At 41.4% G+C, this 19,613-nt stretch overlaps 1 protein-coding gene across 1 annotated transcript in view; it reads right to left on the bottom strand.

The window, feature by feature from the left end:
- Positions 1–11,205, bottom strand: part of Washc2c (WASH complex subunit 2C) — a 48,784-nt gene extending 37,579 nt beyond the window's left edge. The window contains 6 exon segments of the mRNA XM_040737569.1: positions 190–251; positions 1,030–1,123; positions 2,491–2,664; positions 4,411–4,473; positions 10,135–10,299; positions 10,939–11,205. Coding sequence (XP_040593503.1) covers positions 190–251; positions 1,030–1,123; positions 2,491–2,664; positions 4,411–4,473; positions 10,135–10,299; positions 10,939–11,061 — 681 coding nt within the window. The 5' untranslated portion in view covers positions 11,062–11,205.
- Positions 11,206–19,613: the final 8,408 nt, after the last annotated feature.

Raw genomic sequence — 19,613 nt, 5'->3', positions numbered from 1 at the left:
AAAGCAGTTCCCCTTACTGCTGTCTGTACAAATTACAAAAAAAGAAATCCAACCCAAAGAAAATGCTTTAGACTCTGCCCTTCAGTTTTATGAAAACAGGTCACTAGCCCTGACGCATGTCACACGCTTAGCCTGCACCACACACCCTAAGCCTCCTGTCACCGTGACCTGGTCACACCATGTCCTTACCTCCTCCTCTTTCTCTTCTTCACTGTCCACAATACTTCCCCGGCCGCTGCCTACAGAGCCTTCTGTCAGGAAGAAGTATAAAAGTCAACACCAATTCACCAGAAATCCCAGTAGCTCCTCCTCAGATCCCAACCACAACAGCAACAAGGAGACTTTAATGAAACCAGTGTCACTTAGTGAATGAAAGCATCTTGGTTAATCACACAATTTCAAAGTACCTCCCACGCATTAAAAAAAAAATCGTAACTTGGCCTTAGTCTACTTGGATGTTACGGTTACAAAAACATGAAAATCATAGCAGACTAAAAGTTGACTAGCAATGACAGGTAAAGGCAATTGCCACCAGTCCTGATGATTGGAGTTTAGTCTCTAGAATTCACAGAACGGACTCCCATAGGTCACACATACATGCAAAAAATAAATAAATAAAATTAAATTAAAATAAAAGTTGACTAGAGCAATTTAACAACTGAATGCTTTAAGTCTTAGACCAGAGACGGTGACAGGGGTAGTAAAAGACAGAGATGCGACAAGAGACAAAATCTGAACATAACCAAAAATTGAGGAACAGTAAAATTTCCTGAAATTGACTTTACAGTATGGCTATGTTAAGAAAACGTCCTTGTTCTTAGAAGATATAAGAGAACACTAGGGTAACGGAGGATCAGACAAATTATGACACACAGATCATGGAAGCACAAAGTAAAACATTAGCTGGCAAACTTGAGAGAGGGTCTATTGATCTATCCACTGTTCTTGTAATAGTAACAAAGTTTTAAATATTTTAACACAAAAAGCTAAGATATGTTAAACATGACAAAAACATTGGTGAGAAAGTACCTTCACTGGACAGTTCTCCGAGTCCTACATCCTCCTGTTCCATGAAGAGCTTTGACCCAATGAGATAGGGTAAAGGACGGTCAATGTAGAGGTCCTTCAGGGAAGGGAAGGGCACAGCCATTAAACACACGGGTTAAAAATAAAGCCAATGTCACAACAGAACACAGCCCAAGAATGGAGTCATGTGAGGAGATTTCTGAGAGCATATGAGAAAACTCCAAGAAAACAAAAGTCTTCTGATCTTAGTTTCTTCAAAAACTCAGAATTATTCTTGGAATGTGCTTTTATGCCCCTCCTAAGTGTAGCAGCTAGCTAGGAATGAGTAACCGGATTATCAATGGGCTATTATTATTTATTCATATGCATCTATGAAAAAACAGGTTTTTGCCATGTGCAACTTGTCTTTGTGATTGTACACTTTATTCATGTGGTTCTTCTTAACCCTCAGAGTATAAACTGTCAGACACACTGAATAAAGCTGGCTATTACCTGAAATAAATAAATAAATTCAAGTGTTCTACTGGACATTCTGCTGTCTCAAACAAGTTAAGGCGATAAATAAAAGTAGAAAATAAGAAACATTGTAAGGTTAAGCATCACTGTTTTTTAAAATGTTAAATCCTAGGTAAAAATAGCAAGGCAAAGTTAACTCCCTCCCCAAATACCTCAGTACATATTTTCTTTTATTAAAAATTAATAACAACTAAAACTTCAGTTTTAAAATAAAAATGAGCAGCAAGATGGTGGAGTAGGTAAAGGCCTATAGACTGGAGTTCAATCCCGAGAACCCATGTAAAGTTAGGAGAGAACCAACTCCAGAGTTGACTTCTCTCAGTCATGTGCCATGGGACATGCACGCCCCATACAAACACATCAATGACAAAGTTTAAGTAGTAAAAAATTAAATTTGGTCGGGCAGTGGTGGCACACACCTTTAATCCCGACATTCGGGAGACAGAGGCAGCGGGATCTCTATGATCTCTATGATAATAATTAATTTTATCCAGGCAGTGGTGGTGCATGCCTTTAATCCCAGCACTTGGGAAGTAGAGGCAGGAAGATATCTGTGAGTTTGAGGCCAGCCTGGTCTACAAAGCGAGTGCCAAGAGAGGCTCCAAAGCTACACACAGAAACTCTGTCTAGAAAAACCAAAATAATAATATATTTTTTTAAAACAAACCAAATCCAATTACAAATCACCTTACCTTCTCAGCTGTAAGTTAGTTTTGTCTCAGGGTTCTGAGAATGGTTGCTCATGTAAATCCCTCCTCTCCCACAGACTATACTAAAAACCTTAGAAGAGGAGGAGGTATGCCCTGAAACTTTTACCTACCTGTACCACTGAAATGTTCAGTGAGTCAAGGCTCTCAGAGGAGTCAATTTGGGAACGCCCATGCCTTACACATCCTGTGCCTGGCAAAGCAGTCAAGACGTCATAATAGTGTAACTGAATGCCCTTACCTTCGGTTCAAGGATCAGTTCCACCCGCTCATTGGCATCATCTTCTTCAGAGTCTGAGTTCCCGGCTTTTATGTCGAGTTGTTCAAAGGCACTATCCAGCACCTGTAAGCCATAGTTCACAGCCTCCCGGACCTTAGGGATCAGGTCTACTTCTTTCTGCTCCCGAGTCTTCTCCTACAAACAAAATATGCTTCAGTGTGTCTCCAGTATGCCAACTCTCAAGTCATACCCTCCTCCAGAGCTTTTAATTCAAAATGTTAACACAGTCATTTCTGATGCAGACTTTGGAGTAAATGTACAAGCTTTACATCTCTGTTCTGTCGCCATCTGGACATGCATCAAACCACTTAAAGTCTAGAATCCCAACATTCAAATTAGAAACCAACACTGAGTGTGGAAACACACTTGTGAACAAAATGTGCTTAAGGCCTCTTACCTCTCCAGGCTGGTGCAAATAGAACCTGGGGTCTGACATGTGTTAGGAAACACTCTGCCAATCAATTGTTCCTCTAGTCCTGTGGCTCTCAGAAAATATTCCACTACACACTAACCACTTTTAAATGTAATGCTGGCTTGATATAACCACACTATTGTATTTTGCTGAGTAGAAAATGCATGAGTACTATTAAAAATAAGATTCACTTTCCTACAAATGCCCGGAACAGGAAGAGCCACAGCTGGTCTCTAATATCCTAATCTAACAGCTTCGCTTCTGAATAGTCCCTGGGAGAATATTAACCTTTCCAAGTGACTTACACTTCTTCTGAGGATGTCAGAGCTGACTGAAAGTGACTTCCACAATAAACAGAATGAGAGGAGGGAGTACCTGCCAGAGCACACAAAAGTAAGGCTCAGGATCTCTTTTTGGGTGTGGACCCCAGCGTGGGCTAAGCAAGGACGTGTATGCACATGCACGTGGCAAGCCACAGAAGAAGAGGTAGGAACTACTGTTCCTTGCTCCCCTGGCCCACTTCCCAAAGCACACACCCCACATCTTCTGTCATCCTCTTTGCTGACCTCCACTTCCACCAACCCATTCCATGGAGATGGGGACAAAGCTCAGCTGTAGAAAGCTTGCCCATTGCGCTTGAGGCCCTGAGTGCAATCCCCGGTACTAAATACAGAACAAAGCAACAGCCTTAGCACGTGGCTTTCTCTTGTTGGCATGGCCTTTTACGTGGCCCTTCTTTCTGCATCTGGATAAAAATCCTTGAAGCTTTCCCCAGTTAGATTAACAGCAAGTGTCTCCTTGTGTGAAGTTCCAAAACACCATCATGCAATGCAGTTCAGATCAACACCCACTATGCCTCAACAGACAATGGAACCAGTTAAGTGTCCTAATTCATAGGTTCCCTACAGTCCTATGACAGAGCCAACAACTGCTTACTGCACAGTCCACTCTGTCCTAACTACATCTTATAGTACCCTGGCATGGACAAAAACTATATATACTTTACTATCTAGTTTTTATTGGACAGAACAAGAGTGAAAGAGTCTCACAAAGTTGGGGAAACCGGGTGTTCAGAGACCTCACTTGTGTAACATCCATTTCCCGAAGCACAGTATGTGGCCTGTTTCTGTATGAACTTGAGGAAGAGGGGCTTCTGGATCTTTAAAGGGTAGGAAGGAAAGAAGGAGGAAAGAGAGAAAAGGAAGGAAGCAGAAGGAGGAAGACAGGATAAAGCTTCCTCTGTGGCCTGTAATCCTGTGCTATTTATTTACTCTGTGCCCTCTGCTCTATTCTACACCTGAATTCAGGAATTTCATCTACATGTTAATAGACTACGCTTCAGAAAAAAATGAAAGAGTTCTATTGGTCCACTGCCAAAGGCAGTATCTCCTATGTCCCTAGTCCTCGTCACCTTCTTTATGGCATCTCAGAGTTAATAATTCAAAGAAAGAATGGTTGAATACAAGTACCTGCTCTGATTTCTCTGCCTCAGTCTTGAGTACCGGCTCCTCCACTTCTTCATCGTACACCCGCTATGGAAGGAAGCAAATCCATTTTCACAGGTGAGCACTGGAATCACATGTAAAACTTCAGTACAAAGAAGAAGGAAATAGCTTTTCAGAAAAGCAACTGGGAACACTACCAATGGGTCGTACATGAATAACAAAGAATAGCAGTTAATACGCCTAACGTTAAATTTTAGAGACATGAATGACTAAGAAACATGAGGAACTATTTGGCTGATCAAAGAGTTCTGAAACTACTATGATCCTGATTGGTACTTTTTTTTTTTCCACTTAACCTAATGCATAATTCTAACAAGGCCACAACACAAGTACCTTCATCCAAGACCACTGCCAATATCAACTCATATATCTTACCAACTAAATAAATATCCTTAACATGTAGAGTAAGGAATATGATAAAGGTAAAATTTACTTTTATCCTGTTGCTTAAAATGACTAAAAAATTTCTACACTTATCTCATATGAGTCAGAGAAAACAAGGCAAAATCACCAACAGTTTCCCAGAAAGTGCGTGGCCAAGGAAGAACCTCTTTTATAAAATGTGTCTGTCATTCTGGAAACTCACTGCAATTTTTTTTTAACAACTGGAGTATAACACATTTGTTATTAAAAAAAATCAATATAAGTGGGTATGATGACTAACCTTGGTTGTCAATTTGACTATATTGGGCATCAACTAAAACCCAAACTGCTGGGCCATCCAGTGAAGAATTTTCTTGATCTTATTATCTGAAGCAGGAAGACCCACCCAGAATCTGGACCATACTTTCCGGTGGCAGCCCAGATAGGACACGGAAGAAGGAAACTTTGCTTTTTACCCACTTGTTCTCAAGTTCATCTAACATGTTGCCAAGGCTTTTTTTGCTATTGTTAGACACAACTTCTTCAGGATTCTAGGAAACTGGCGGTCAGCAGCTCTCTTTATGTGCATTCACACATCCTCACAATATATAATCTCAGGGCATAAAAAAATAAAAACGCAGAGATATAAGTATCCTTCCCCCAAAAGATAACAGTTGAGACTTGGTAAAGGAGATGGGAGAGAGGTGGTTGGTTCCTATGAAGTAAATATGAAAAAATATTAAAATCTGGTAATTATTTCTTTTTATCATGTGTAGTTATTCTTGTTCTTTCCTAAACAAATGAAATATTTCATAAAAAGCTGATAGCAAAATGTTACATTGGTATAGTCACATAAGTAAGAATAGGTTCATGAGACAGGTGGCCTTGAATCCCAGCACTGGGAGACAGTAGGATGATCAAGAGTTTAAACTCTTCCTTGACAACACAGGGAGTTTGAGGCTAGCCTAGGTTCCATGAGACCTTGTCTTACAAAACAAAAACTAAGCTCATAAGTTTCAAAGTTGTGTGAAAATGATTTTAACATTAAGAAATATGCAGGTTGCAAATGAGCACACTTCTGTGCATGAACACAGGGGGAGAGAGAGAGAGAGAGAGAGAGAGAGAGAGAGAGAGAGAGAGAGAGAGAGAGAGAGAGAGAGAGAGAGAGAGAGCATCATCCAGACTAAAGAGAAATACAAAATAACATTCACTAGCTGATTATTTCGGGCAGTAAATTATAGGGGATGCTCTGTCAGCTTCTTTTTTGTTTTGTTTTGTTTTAAACCTGAGAGCAGACCTAGAACATTGGCCCCAACTTCCCCAGTCGTCAGTGAAATTCAGATGACTTTTCTTGTTCTTACTTTTCCTCCTAACTGTCCTACACCAAACATTAGCAAACATTTCCAATATGAGAGCAAAAAAGTACATGAACCTGTATGTGGAGGTTTTAAGATAGGGTAGCTAGGATAGTTGTTTCAAATTTGTATGGCAGGACCTCTAACCTGAAAAGGCTGAGTTTCTGACCAAAGTCTAAAACCGTCAGTACCCAGCTTTTCCCCCATCACTGGAGTCTATTCCCAAAGATGTCAGCATCCTGGAGCTGATAAGACCAACATGACATCTAAAACACCAGGCAGTTTGGGAAGACCTAAAGCCTGTGAGCTCAATGAGGGTAGAAGGGCTCAGAAACAGAAGACAACCTCTAACGCCGCTTCCCAGCTGACCTCATACTCTACTTCACGAGCATTCAGAGAGGCATACACTAAAACGCATGCCTGTCCTCACAGAAACGTTTCCTCATTTGGAGCAGTGCAGTACATGCCATGAGCAACAAGTGAAAAGGACAGGACAGACTTATTTTTTAAACATAACACATCCCTATCATGTTTTCTTATTCAGCTATTTACACACCCACGTCTCTGTACATCCAGATTGGTTAAGACCTGTGAACATGTTTAGCTAGATCCTACTTTAAAAGTAGGATTGCTAAGGCATAATGTGTACTTACATGAAAATGTCATATAACACAGTACCACATAAATGCAAATATACAATGAAAAATGCTTTAAAAAATTAAGACTGATAGACTGCTAATGGGTGGCATGGGAACTGAGTATGGTGGCCTATGCTTTTAATCTCAGCACTCAGGAGGCAGAAACAAGCAAATCTCCATGAGTTCAAAGCCAGCCAGATCTATATATCAAGCTCCAGCCAACGAGACTAAATGATGAGACCAACAGGACATCTATAACACCAGGCCTCAAAATAATAGTAGTAGTAGTAGTAGTAGTAGTAGTAGTAGTAGTAGTAGTAGTAGTAAAAAGATAGGGTTTGCTTCGTGACCTCTTAGCAAGGGGTACTGCCTAGTAGAGAGGCTCAGGGTGAATATGGTAGATAGATGAAATCGCAGAGCAATTGAAACAAAAGCCTGTAGCAAGACACTCAGGGACTCCAAGCCTACTTTGTCAAAAGCAAAGGCCAACATATATAAAAAATAAAGCAGGTTGTGGAGAGGCTCATCATGTGCAGGATATTATAACCAATAAGATTCTGAACTTAAAAAAAATTTCTAAACTTTAACCCCAAATTGTTGATTCTCTGACAGTTTAGTGATGACATCTGTTTCTTTAAAAAAAAAAGTAGTTTGATAATTAACAGAATAATCCTGAAAGAATCAATTATTTCTTTTTTAAAATTTTTTTTCCTGAAAGCTAAAAATTCTTTAACAATTGGCTTTTAAAAACTCCTTGTGATCTTTTAACAAACTAAAGTCATTAACTAGGACTGCTAAATCTGAGGTCAGCCTAGAAACTGTCTCAAAAACAAAGAGGGAGAGAGGGAAGGAGGGAGTTAGGGAGGGAGGGCGGACCGCCGTAAGAACTGGGACCCTTTCTGCTTAGACACTGAAACACAGGCCAGCACTGGTCAGCTGCTCTCCTTCAGGGCTCTCTTGAGCCCTTACTAATGGTTCTACATAGCTTCTAGTTCCCTCAAAAGTCCTGACTGTTCTATTGCCCTAGAAAGTCCAGTTTGCTTCACTAATTCTAAAAGCTAGTTTGCAATTATAGTGCTGTCTCTGAGACTAACAAAACCCAACTGACTTTAAATAATCTCTCAAAAGAATTTCCACACACCCAAATAACATCAGCATCCTAGCATGAACAGTAGAACCAATGTCAGAGTTTGAAGAAAATACATAGGAGAGCAGCAATGAGAACCAATGTCAGAGTCTAAAGAAAATACCTGGGAGAACAGCAAATGCAACAGGTATTTTTGTCAGGTGTTTTCTTAAGTACTAGCAATTCCCTGAACATCATCAGCTGCTCCCACAAACAGGATGAAGCTGTGCTGTGTGGCATTACAAGAAGGTCTTGGAGCAGTACCATTTGGGATGGCACCAACGCACTTGGGAAGAAAGCTGATGGCAGAATGGAAGGGGAGAGGAATAAGAACTTGTCATAAGGAGACAGAGAGATCCATGGAAATACAGAATCCACAAAAAAGTAGACATGAAGAACTATCAACAAAAAGTTTTCACAAAACCTGAGCTGCAGAAAATTCTAAGGCAATTTTGTCAGAAGAAGCTGGAAGTGGGGGGAGAAGAACTAATTAAAGTCTGTGATCAGAAAATAAAATTTACAATGTCTCCTCCTCCTCTTCTTCCTCCTCCTGAAAAAGCAGGATCTGGTACCAGTCTGGTACAGGCACATCAAGTACAAAAGAAAACTCCCTGCTGCCTGCCTGGTCTACAGCTCCAACATTAAGTGCAAGAAGAGCTAAGAATCTAACGTAGCAAAAAAGGTGCACAGTGAGACCAGCACGAGTAAGAGCATCGGGCACAGCCTGTTGACAAGCGGTGGGGCTGCTGCCATCCCCTAACTGACCCTTCCTGAGAGATAAGGGCTCAAGTCGACCAGGCAGACTCTGTGCACATCAGAAATGTCTTCAGATTGAGCGTGCCAATCCAAAACTCTGAAATACAACACTTTCTGAGCACTGACATGACATTCAAAAAAGTTTTGGACATGTGGTTCTTCCAGATTAGGGACACTGAACCTGTAAGGTCTGCGCAGAGACTACGTCTTAGAAATCTGAAATCTGAACAACTTCTAGTTCCAAGTATCCCAGACAGTAAGGTACATTCAGTCTGTACTGGGTTTACTTGATTACATGGTATGTTTCAAAATTAATATTTCCCTTTGCCAGTAAAAAAAAAATGGTGTGGTAGTCAGATGAACGAGCCAGCTAGTCTGGTATATGAAGTGGTAAACAAAGCGCCCTCACCAAATCCCATGTCTCAAACACGATGGAGCTACTAACTTATGCAAACATGCAACAGCCCACAGGGCACACTGGTATTTTCACAGCCCTAAATCATGGGCTTTATGACCTCAACTGCTCTGGAAATTACATTTAGCACTTTATACCTAACAATTTCAGGACACAGCCTCCTTCGGTCATTCTCTTCTCACTGCTGGGTGTAAGACTGTATGCCTGTAATCCCAATACTTCGGAGACAGAGGTGAGAATCTCAAGATGAGCTCAAGGGAAGCTTGGTCTACATAGCAAGTTCCAGACCAATCAGAACAAAAACAAAGACCAAACTTCCCCGAGAAAATGCCTTTTCACAAATTAATCCAGAAAGCTATTCTTTGATCATGTGAGCTAAGCTTCATCCCATTTCTCCTAACAGCCTTCCCTTTGCTCGGCTGGTGTGTCTTTTCTATCATAGCTTTTCTAAGATAATTACCTGTGTATTCCTAGCAGCTCACAGAAACGCACTATGAAAACAAAACTCACATGAGTGCTTCAGCTAAAGCTCAGCAACATGTTTACTGCTGATTCTGTGTCACAGATTCATGTTAAGAAAACTGCAGTTGACAAAATGCAAAGTAAGCATCCACTTAAATAACTGATCAAAACATCAGGACCCAATCAGTAATTGAAGGCAAACGGTGGGTCAGACAAATGACTGACCTTACCGAATGAGCACGGGACCTGTGGAGAGGCACACAGTCAGGCCAACTGTTCATTGCTCCCAAAACTAAAAACAAAAACCGAAGTGAGGCAAGCCTTATCATTAGCTGGGTTTTTTTTTTGGGGGGGGGGAATCTTAGAAGAGCCAAAAACTTTACTAATAAAAGACACAGATTCTAGAGAAAGGAGCTTCAGTTACCAAGAGCCAAACTATCCACCAAAACTTAGAAGAGAACCTACCTACCATGTCAAATTACATTAGCTCATAAGTCAGAAGTAATAAAACTCGAGTTCTCAATGAACTGCATAGTACCTATTTGTTAAGTCAGATGTAATAATACAACTCACGTTCTCAATGAACTGGGTATTAGAGAGCATGAGGAAGTCATTGAAGACATTGTGCAGACGACAATGCGTCGCTTTGGTCTCCTGAATTAATCCATCCACCTGTTTCTTGATTTCATGGGTCCTGGAGATAGTCTGCTGGGAGAATTCCTGCAGAAACTGTAGTAGCTGTTTTGAAAAGGAACATACAGAAGTATCAACACTACCTGTGGGGTACAACAAACACACAAAAAAGCCTTCCCTTTCACCCAGGTATTAGTGTAAAAGAGATGGTACTTTTGATCTGGAGTCAAGTGACACGGGAAAGCATTAACAAAGTTCATCGGGTAAATGCATCCAGTCCACAAACACTTGTTATCACATTTCTAGAGGGATTTATAGGCCTGTTGGTTGTCACTCTCCAGAGACAGACCACACAGTGTAACATAACAAAACACCCCAAATCCTATTTATGTGGAACTGTGAAACTGAAAGTTCTGAGCTCTCGGGTTCCCGGAGTAAGGAGCCCTACTCAAGATTATCTGTTGCCCCATTTAGCCCAAGTTCCAATACAGAAGGGCCTCGGTAGAGGCAGCAATCCTTGAACAGGACAGAGACGGTTCTGGACAGCAGGATAGTGTGGAGAGCAAGGTTGGAAAGTCTCAGACGGAAGGAAACCCGTGTCTGCGCTGCAGAGGGCTGGTAGAAGCCCACAGGGCCGCCCCTCCCGGAGGCCTGGGGCTGCCCTTTGAGTAGCAGAAAAGCGTTCCCTAGGCTGCAGGGTATCCGCAGCCCTGACCCTCCCGGGGCTCTGGGCCCTGAGCTCACGCCGGCGTCGGCCGCCAGCGACCAGTTCTGGCTGCTGCGGCGGATCTCCTCCACCGACCAGGGCCGCTCCCACACGGGCTCGGAACCCGGAGGCCGCTCCGAGTCGGGGCTCGTCCGGTTCATTTGCAGCGGGAAGAACGAGAAGTGCTGAGTCTGAGGCAGAGGAGGTTCCAGCCCTGCCTTCCGGGGCTGCCGTCCTCACCACGACAGCACAGCTTCTCAGCAAGCTCCAAAGTGACTACTACACCGCCCATCCAGCCCTGTGGGATCACGTGGTCCGCATCACGTGATGCCGCCTGCACGTGACCTGACGCGCAGCCTGTGAAAGGGAGCTGTGAGTTTACAGTTCCTGAGTAGTTGGGATGAGTGTTTGACCAGAGAGAGGGTGCTTAGGCAACCAGCTCCAGGAGTGCGAAAGAGATGGGTGGTGCCAGTGGGGACCCACTCCGAGGAATCCCGTGGTCTACCAAATGGGTGGCAGAAAGGCTAGAAGGCGGCCAGAGGACGACTTCCCTGCTGCTGCTGCTGCTGCTGCTGCTGCTGCTGCTGCTGCTGCTGCTTAGTGACTTTGCTGAAAATGCAAATGGTGTATGACTGGCCCAAAAACTCAGTGACCATCAAATGTCATACAACTGCTTAACCTGCTTGGTTTCAATTCACAGTGTGGATCCGCCTAAAATTCTTTACCCTCAGGTCAGTTTCAAGGCCACTTTCCAAACTGTCGCAGGCAGGAAAAAAAGGCAAAGTAGAAATCTGAAACTCTTCTGGCTACCCACTAGCACTTGAGGTGAATACAGACTCCCCTTTCTGAGTTGCTCTTGTCTAGACGGACTTTTAGAAATAACCCCCTATCTTTCCTTTTTGTGTGCTCATGGACAAGTTACTTAGCTTCTCCGAGCTTTCTTCACATATGAAAGAAGATACTATCTTGCCAGAAGTACCAGGAATATGGTGAGTGGTTACTCTAGATCCTATCAGTTCCCCCTGTGCAGCATATTTTTCTTTTTAGATTTTGCTTTGTAGTCACCTCTGTTGGCAACTCATGAAAGATCTGTCTTTGGTATAAAACTAAGACTCAGATAAAAAATGTGCAAGAATATTCACTATAGTGTTAATCCATAATACTCCAGAAATGTCCGTCAGGTAATGGATGGATGAACAAAATGTGGACCATATAGTGACGTATTGTTCACCAAAAAGGAATAAAGTGCTGTCTGATAGGACATGAGCTGACCTAGAAAATACATTAATTGAAAGAAGCCAGTTGCATACGAACATAGATTATATAATTCTAGTTATATAAAATGTTAAGAATGGATCAACCCAGATAGAAGTTGTAGGTTGGTGGTTTCCAGGGGTTAAGGGGAGACAGGAATTGAGAGATAACTGCTAATTGGTATGGGGTTCCTTTTTGAGGTAATGAAAATGTTAGACTGTGGTGATGGTGTTCAACTCTCAATATGTTAAAGATTCTTGAAATGTCTATTATAAAGGGAGTAATTTTATTATGTAAAATATATCCCAATAAAACTACTCTGGCCAGGTGGTGGTGGCGCACGCCTTTAATCCCAGCACTCAGGAGGCAGAGGCAGGCGGATCTCTGTGAGTTCGAGGCCTCCAAAACAATACAGAGAAACCCTGTCTCGGAAAAAAAATACCTACTCTGAAGTAGGAAGTGGAAAAGATGGTGAGGATTAGGGTTACTATTTAAGTTAGGGTTAAGGTGTCTTCCTAGCATTATCTGTAGTGAGCTACTAAAGCTAGAGTAAACGCTATGGTTACATCAGCATTACTGTGATGTTTACAGTGTTATTGTTAGGGAAAGCATTAAGACTAGGCTTGCAGTTAGGGCGAGTATTAGAGTGCTGCTTGGGTTAGGGTTGAGATTAGGGTTAGGGGCAGGTTATTGCAGTACTCTTCATATTAGCTTTAGAGTTAGAGATTAAGCTAGTATAGGCATTATGATTAGGGATATAACTAATATTATGGTTAGGATTGGAGCTATTATTAAGTTTACAATTAGGGTTAAGTTTGGTGTTAGGGTTAAGATTAGCATTAGTGTTACCATTAGTAATTGTCTTAGTTGGGGATTCTATTGCTGTGAATAGACCCCATGACCACTTTTATAAAGGAAAACATTTCATTGGGGCTGGCTTGCAGTTTTAGAGCTTCAGACCATTGCTGTCATGATAGGAAGCATGCTGGCACTCAGGCAGATATGGTGCTGGAGAAGGAGGTGAGAGTTGTATATCTGTATCCACAGGCTGCAGGAAATGACAATGACACACTGGCCAGGCTTAAGTTTCTGAGACCTCAAAGTCCACTACCTAGTGACACATCCCCTCCACAAAGCCACACCTACTCCAACAAGACCACACCTCCAAATAGTGTCAAATATTTTAATTTATATTTTATTTAAATTAGAAATAAACTTATTTTATATATCATTCCAGTTCCCTCTCCCTCCCATCCTTCCATACTTCCCACCTACCCCCATCCCATCCCTCTTCTGTTCCATAGAAAGGGTGAGGCCTTCCATGAGGATCATCAAAGTCTGTCACATCATTTGGGGCAGGGCCTAGGCCCTCCCCGATGTGTCTAGGCTGAGAGGGTACAGCTAAGATGATGGAGCTTCACAGACCCTGAAACTAAGGACTTATACAGGTTTCTGAGTTTTGTCATGATCCCCATGGTATGAAAAGCGCCCCCTTCCAGCACGAAGCAGTTTGGAATGAACAATGTCCTAATTCCCATTTTGTTTATAAATCTTTGTTTTCATTTAAATGGGGTTGTTTATAATTGGTTAATGATCACAACCAATCTCTTTTTAAATGGTAAAAAGGGGAATTATGATATGGGTATTGTTTTTCACTTATTGATACAAATTCAAGGTCAATTTTGTGATGTGTATATTTCTCCTCTTGATTAAGTATTGTGCTTATACTGATCTTTTAAAATGTAATGCATAATTGAATACAGACTATAGATAGTTTCTTATAAGAGAATTTATAGTTAGGTAAGTTAGGTTTTCTAGATATACAGAAATATATTTGAGATAGATAAATAGTCTTCAAACCTCTCAAAGACCTTCAGAAAATGGCATTTAAAATGCTTTAGGGTTTTTCTTGACAATGAGAAATGTCTGCTCCTGGCAGCACCAATTACATCTGAGAGGAAGATAGGCATCGAAGAAACTCGTTATGGAGTTTGCTTTCAACATGGCAAGATTAGCCATTTGGGCAAGAAACTGCTCTTCCTAGACTGCTTGACTGTTGTTGTATAATCTGGACATGCAGGACCCACAGGAAAGTGACTGCTGAACTCAGTCTTGCAGGGTTCCTGCTTCATTGGAAGAGTCTACAAGACTTTCTGCAGGACACAGAGAAATGACTGACAGACTGCCAATGCAGATGGACAGTTTGAAATTTCCTGCTTTGCTGAGAAGTGTTCCAGACACATTGTGGCCTATGGGCTGAAGATGGATACCCCAACGTTACAGAGGAACTTCGGGTGACTGTCCAGGCAGTAAGATATCTCTGAATCCTAGTGTTTATATATTATCCTTCTGTGGTCTTTGATAGAGTTGAAGGCAGATAGTTATAGTTATAGTTTTCCTTAGTTATGATAAAAGATAAGCTACACAAGAACTTTAGACTCACAAGGATGGGATGGATGATATTTTCTTTAAATCTTGCCAAATGTTGACAAAATATTGTAACTGTGTACTTACTTGATAACTGTTGTTATATATAATTTGACTATGTTAAAGTTAAGACCTTACTTTTTGTTTAAACAGAAAAGAGGAGATGTTGGGGAAGTCCTGTGTATTTGTCAATAAAGCACTGTTGGCCAATAGCGAACTAAGATAGGTGGGACTAGGAGTTCAGAAGGATTCTGGGAAGGAGAAACACAGAGAGTCAAGATGTACCGCCATGGGGTAGGAAGCCCGGAAACTTCTCCGGGAGGAGATATAGTGAGATTACAATTATGGGATAATTACTTAAGTCAGAGCTAGCCAGTAAGAAACAAGCAAGGCCAACAGCTTCATGATTAATATAGCCTCCTGTGTGTTGATTTGGGACTGATGCGGCTCTAGAACCAGGCTGGCAGGAAGGCTTCTCTTAAGGACAAAGCTTCCCTTTACAATATATCATTCCAGTTCCCTCTCCCTCCCATCCTTCCATACTTCCCACCTACCCCCATCCCATCCCTCTTCTGTTCCATAGAAAGGGTGAGACCTTCCATGGGGGATCATCAAAGTCTGTCACATCATTTGGGGCAGGGCCTAGGCCCTCCCCCATGTGTCTAGGCTAAGAGGGTATCCCTCTATGGGGAATGGGCTCCCAATGTCCATTCGTACACTAGGGATAAATACTGTTCCACTACCAGAGGCCCTATAGACTGCCCAGCTCTTCTAACTGACACCTATGTTCAGGGGGTCTGGTTCTGATCTATGCTGGCTTCCGAGCTGTCAGTCTGGGGTCCATAGGTTCCCCCTTATTCAAGTTAGCTGTTTATGTGGGTTTCCCCAGCCTGGCCTTGACCCCTTTGCTCATCCCTTTTCCCTCTCTACAACTGGATTCCAGGAGTATGGTTCAGTGCTTAGCTGTGGGTGTCTACTTCTGCTTCCATCAGTTACTGAATGAAGGCTCTAGGATGGCAATTAAGGTAGTCATCATTCTCATTATAGGGGAAGGGCATCAAAGGCAGCCTCTCAACTACTGCCTAGGTTCTTAGTTATGGTCATCTTTATGGATTTCTGAACATTTCCCTAGTGCCAGATTTCTCTTTAAACCTATACTGGCTCCCTCGATTAAGGTATCTCCTTTGTTGTTCTCCTCTATTCCTCCCTTGATTCAATCTTCCTGATCCCTCTTGTTCTCCTGCCCCATCCTCGTCTCCCCTTCTCCTTTTCCTACCTTCCCCACTCTCCCCCCCATGCTCCCAATTTGCTCAGAAGTTCTTGTCTCTTTCCCCTTCTTTGGGGGACCATGTATGTCTCTCTTAGGGCCTCCTTGTTTCCTAGCTTCTTTGGAGGTGTGTATTGTTGGCCGGTATTCCTTTGCTCTATGTCTAATATCCATATATGAGTGAGTACATACCATGTTTGTCTTTTTGTGATTGGGTTACCTCACTCATGATGGTTTCTTCTAATTCCATCCATTTGCATTCGAATTCCAAGATTCCATTGGTTCCCCCCCCGCCGCCCCCCGCTGAATAATACTACATTGTGTAAATGTACCACATTTTCTCCATCCATTCTTCAGTTGAGGGATATCTAGGTTGCTTTCAGCTTTTGGCTATTACAAATAATGCTGCTATCAACATAGCTGAACAGATGTCCTTGTATGAATGTGCATCCTTTGGGTATATGCCTAAGAGTGGAATTGCTGGATCTTGAGGTAGACTGATTCCTATTTTTATGAGGAACCGCCAGACTGTTTTCCAAAGCAAATGTACAAGTTTGCACTCCCAACAGCAGAGGAGGAATGTTCTCCCTTTCTCCACATCCTCTCCAGCATAAACTGTCCTTGCTGTTTTTGATTTTAGCCATTCTGAGAGGTACAAGATGGTATCTCAGAGTTGTTTTGATTTGCATTCCCCTGGTGGCTAAGGATATTGAGCACTTTCGTGCCTTTCAGTCAATTTTAGATTAGGCTATTGAGAATTATCTGTTTAGTTCTGTAGCCCAATTTTTAATTGAATTGTTTGGGGTTTTGGTGACTAGCTTCTATTTTTGTGCCAATACCAGGACTATAGCTCTATTCTAGAGCTTGAAGTCAGGGGTAGGGATACCTCGGGAAGTTTCTTTATTGTACAGTGTTGTTTGGCTATCCTGGGTTTTTTGTTTTTCCATATAAAGTTAAGTATTGTTCTTTCAAGCTCTGTGAAGAATTGTGCCAGTATTTTGATGGGGATTGCAATGAATTTGTAGATTGCTTTTGGCAAGATTACAATTTTTACTATGTTGATCATACCTACCCAAGAGCATGGGAGATCTTTCCATTTTCTGATATCTTCTTAACTTTCTTTCTTTAAAGACTCAAAGTTCTTGTTATACAGGTCTTTCGCTTGTTTGGCTAGCATTACCCCAAGATATTTTGTGTTGTTTGTGGCTATTGTAAAGGGTGATGTTTCTTTGATTTCTTTCTCTGCCTGTTTATCATCTATATATAGTAGGGCTACTGATTTTTTTAGTTAATCTTGTATCCTGCCACTTTGCTGAAGGTGTTTATCTGATGTAGAAGTTCCTTGCTAGAATTTTTCAGGTAACTTATGTAAACTATCATATCGTCTGCAAATAATGAAAGTTTGACCTCTTCCTTTCTCCTTGATTTCCTTTTGTTGTCTCATTGCTCTAGCTGGTTCTTCAAGTACAATTTTGAAGAGATAGGTAGAGAGTGGACAGCCTTGTCTTGTTCTTGATTTTAGAGGAATTGCGTTGTTTCTCTCCATTTAGTTTATGTTGGCTGTTGGTTTGCTGTATTTTGCTTATATTATGTTTAGGTATGTTCCTGTTATCCATGATCTCTCCAATACCTTTATCATGAAGGGGTGTTGGATTTTGTCAAAGACTTTTTCAGCATCTAGTTTGATGATCATGTGGTTTTTCTTATTCAGTTTGTTTATATGATGGACTACATTGATGGATTTTCATATGTTGAACCATCCCAGCATCCCTGGGATGAATCCTACTTGATCATGGTAGATGATTTTTCTGATGTGTCCTTGGATCTGATTTGCCAGTATTTTTTTTTTGGTTTTTACGAGACAGGGTTTCTCTGTATTGTTTTGGAGGCTATCGGTCCAGCCTGGCCTCAAACTCACAGAGATCTGCCTGCCTCTGCCTCCCGAGTGCTGGGATTAAAGGCATGCGCCACAACCGCCCGGCTTTGCCAGTATTTTATTGAGTATTTTTGCATCAATGTTCATGAGGGAAGTCAGTCTGAAGTTCTCTTTCTTAGTTGTGTCATTGTGTGGCTTGGGTGTCAAGGTAATTGTAGCCTCATAGAAATAGTTTGGCAATGACCCTTCTGCTTCTATTGTGTAGAACACTTTGAGACGTATTGGTATTAGCTCTTCTTTGAATTTCTGGGAGAATTCTGCACTGAAATCATCTGGCCCTGGGTTTTTTTGGTTGGGAGATTTTTGACTGCTTCTATTTCATTGTGGGTTATAGGTCTATTTAAATTGCATTTCTGTTCTTGATTTAATTTTGGTAAGTGGTATCTATCCAGAAAATTGTCCATTTCCTTTAAATTTTCAAATTTTGTGAAGTACAGGTTTTCAAAGTATGAATGGGGTGTTGAAGTCTCCCACTATAAGGTTTTATGTGTGATTTGAATTTTAGTAATGTTTCTTTTATGAATATGGGTACCTTTGTATTTGGGGCATAGATGTTCAAAATTGAGACTTTAGATGTTTTTTTGGTGGATGAATGTATTTTTCCTAGTGTATCGCCAATGCCTGAGATTCTCTCTTCTATCTCTTGTATTCTGTTGATTATGCTTGCATCTATACCCAGCTTTTCTATTTCCAGCATTCTCTCAGACTGTGGGGTTTGTTTTGTCTCTATTTCAGCTTTCAAGTCTTGGACTGTTTGAATTTTTCCCTTAACTTTTTTCATTGTTTTTTTCTTGGCTCTCCTTATTTTCTTTAAGAGATTTGTTTATTTCTTGCATTTTTTGGTTTGTCTTTTCCTCCATTTCTTGAATTTTTTGTTTTTTCTTCCATTTCTTTAAGGAATTTTCTCATTTCCTCTTTAAGGATCTCTATCATCTCCAGAAAGTTGTTTTTAAGTCATTCTCTTCTGTTTCATCTGTATTGGGATGCTCAGGTCTTGTTGGTGTAGAGTCCCTAGACTCTGGTGACATCATATTGGTCTTTCTGTTGTTGAATATGTTCTTACATTGTTGTCTTCCCATCTCTTCTTCCAGTGGGTGCCAATGGGTCTCTCCCTCTCCTGGTGGGAATGGGTCTAAGGTTCTCTTCTGGTGGGTGCAAGCAGGTCCTATACTCTGATGGCTCTCCTCTTCCCATGGGTGAAAGTAGAACTAGCACCTTGATGTAGGCAGACTCTGAATGGCTTGGTCTGCTGGAACTGGTTCACCTAAACACAGTTCTGGGGGCCAGGAGAGTCCAAGAAGCATGGCCAAACATTTAAACACATGAGTCTGTGGGGCCATTTCCATTCAAACTATCATAGTGATATTGTTAGGTTTAGGGTTAAGATAAGTGTCTTAGTTACTTTTCTGTTGTTATGATAAAAATTATCTCAAAGGCAACTCATAAAGGGAAGGGTTATGGTTAGGATTTAGTGATATGGTTAATACTAAGACAGTTTTGAGTTACAGTTGAGGTTAGGGTATGATTAATATTAGGGTGAGTGTTACAGATTGTGGTTTAATTAGGATTAGACTTAGGGTAGGCTTATTTATTTATTTATTTATTATTTTTATTATAGGAGCCAGGAGTGGTGGCATGCTCATTTAATTCCTGCACTTGGGAGGCAGAGGCAGTCAGATCTCTTAGTTCAAGGCCAGCCTGGTTTACAGAGCGAGTTCTAGAACAACAAGGACTACACAGAGAAACCCTGTCTTAAAAAAAACGAACAAACAAAAAGAATACAGTTGGATGTGGCCACACTCCTTTAGTCCTAGTACTTGAGAAGCAGA

This window comes from Mesocricetus auratus, unplaced genomic scaffold (genome assembly GCF_017639785.1).
Source record: "Mesocricetus auratus isolate SY011 unplaced genomic scaffold, BCM_Maur_2.0 Super-Scaffold_100676, whole genome shotgun sequence".
Taxonomy (NCBI): Eukaryota; Metazoa; Chordata; class Mammalia; order Rodentia; family Cricetidae; genus Mesocricetus; species Mesocricetus auratus.
The sequence above is the reverse complement of the archived record's forward strand: the minus strand, read 5'-3'. Positions and strand labels throughout refer to the sequence as shown.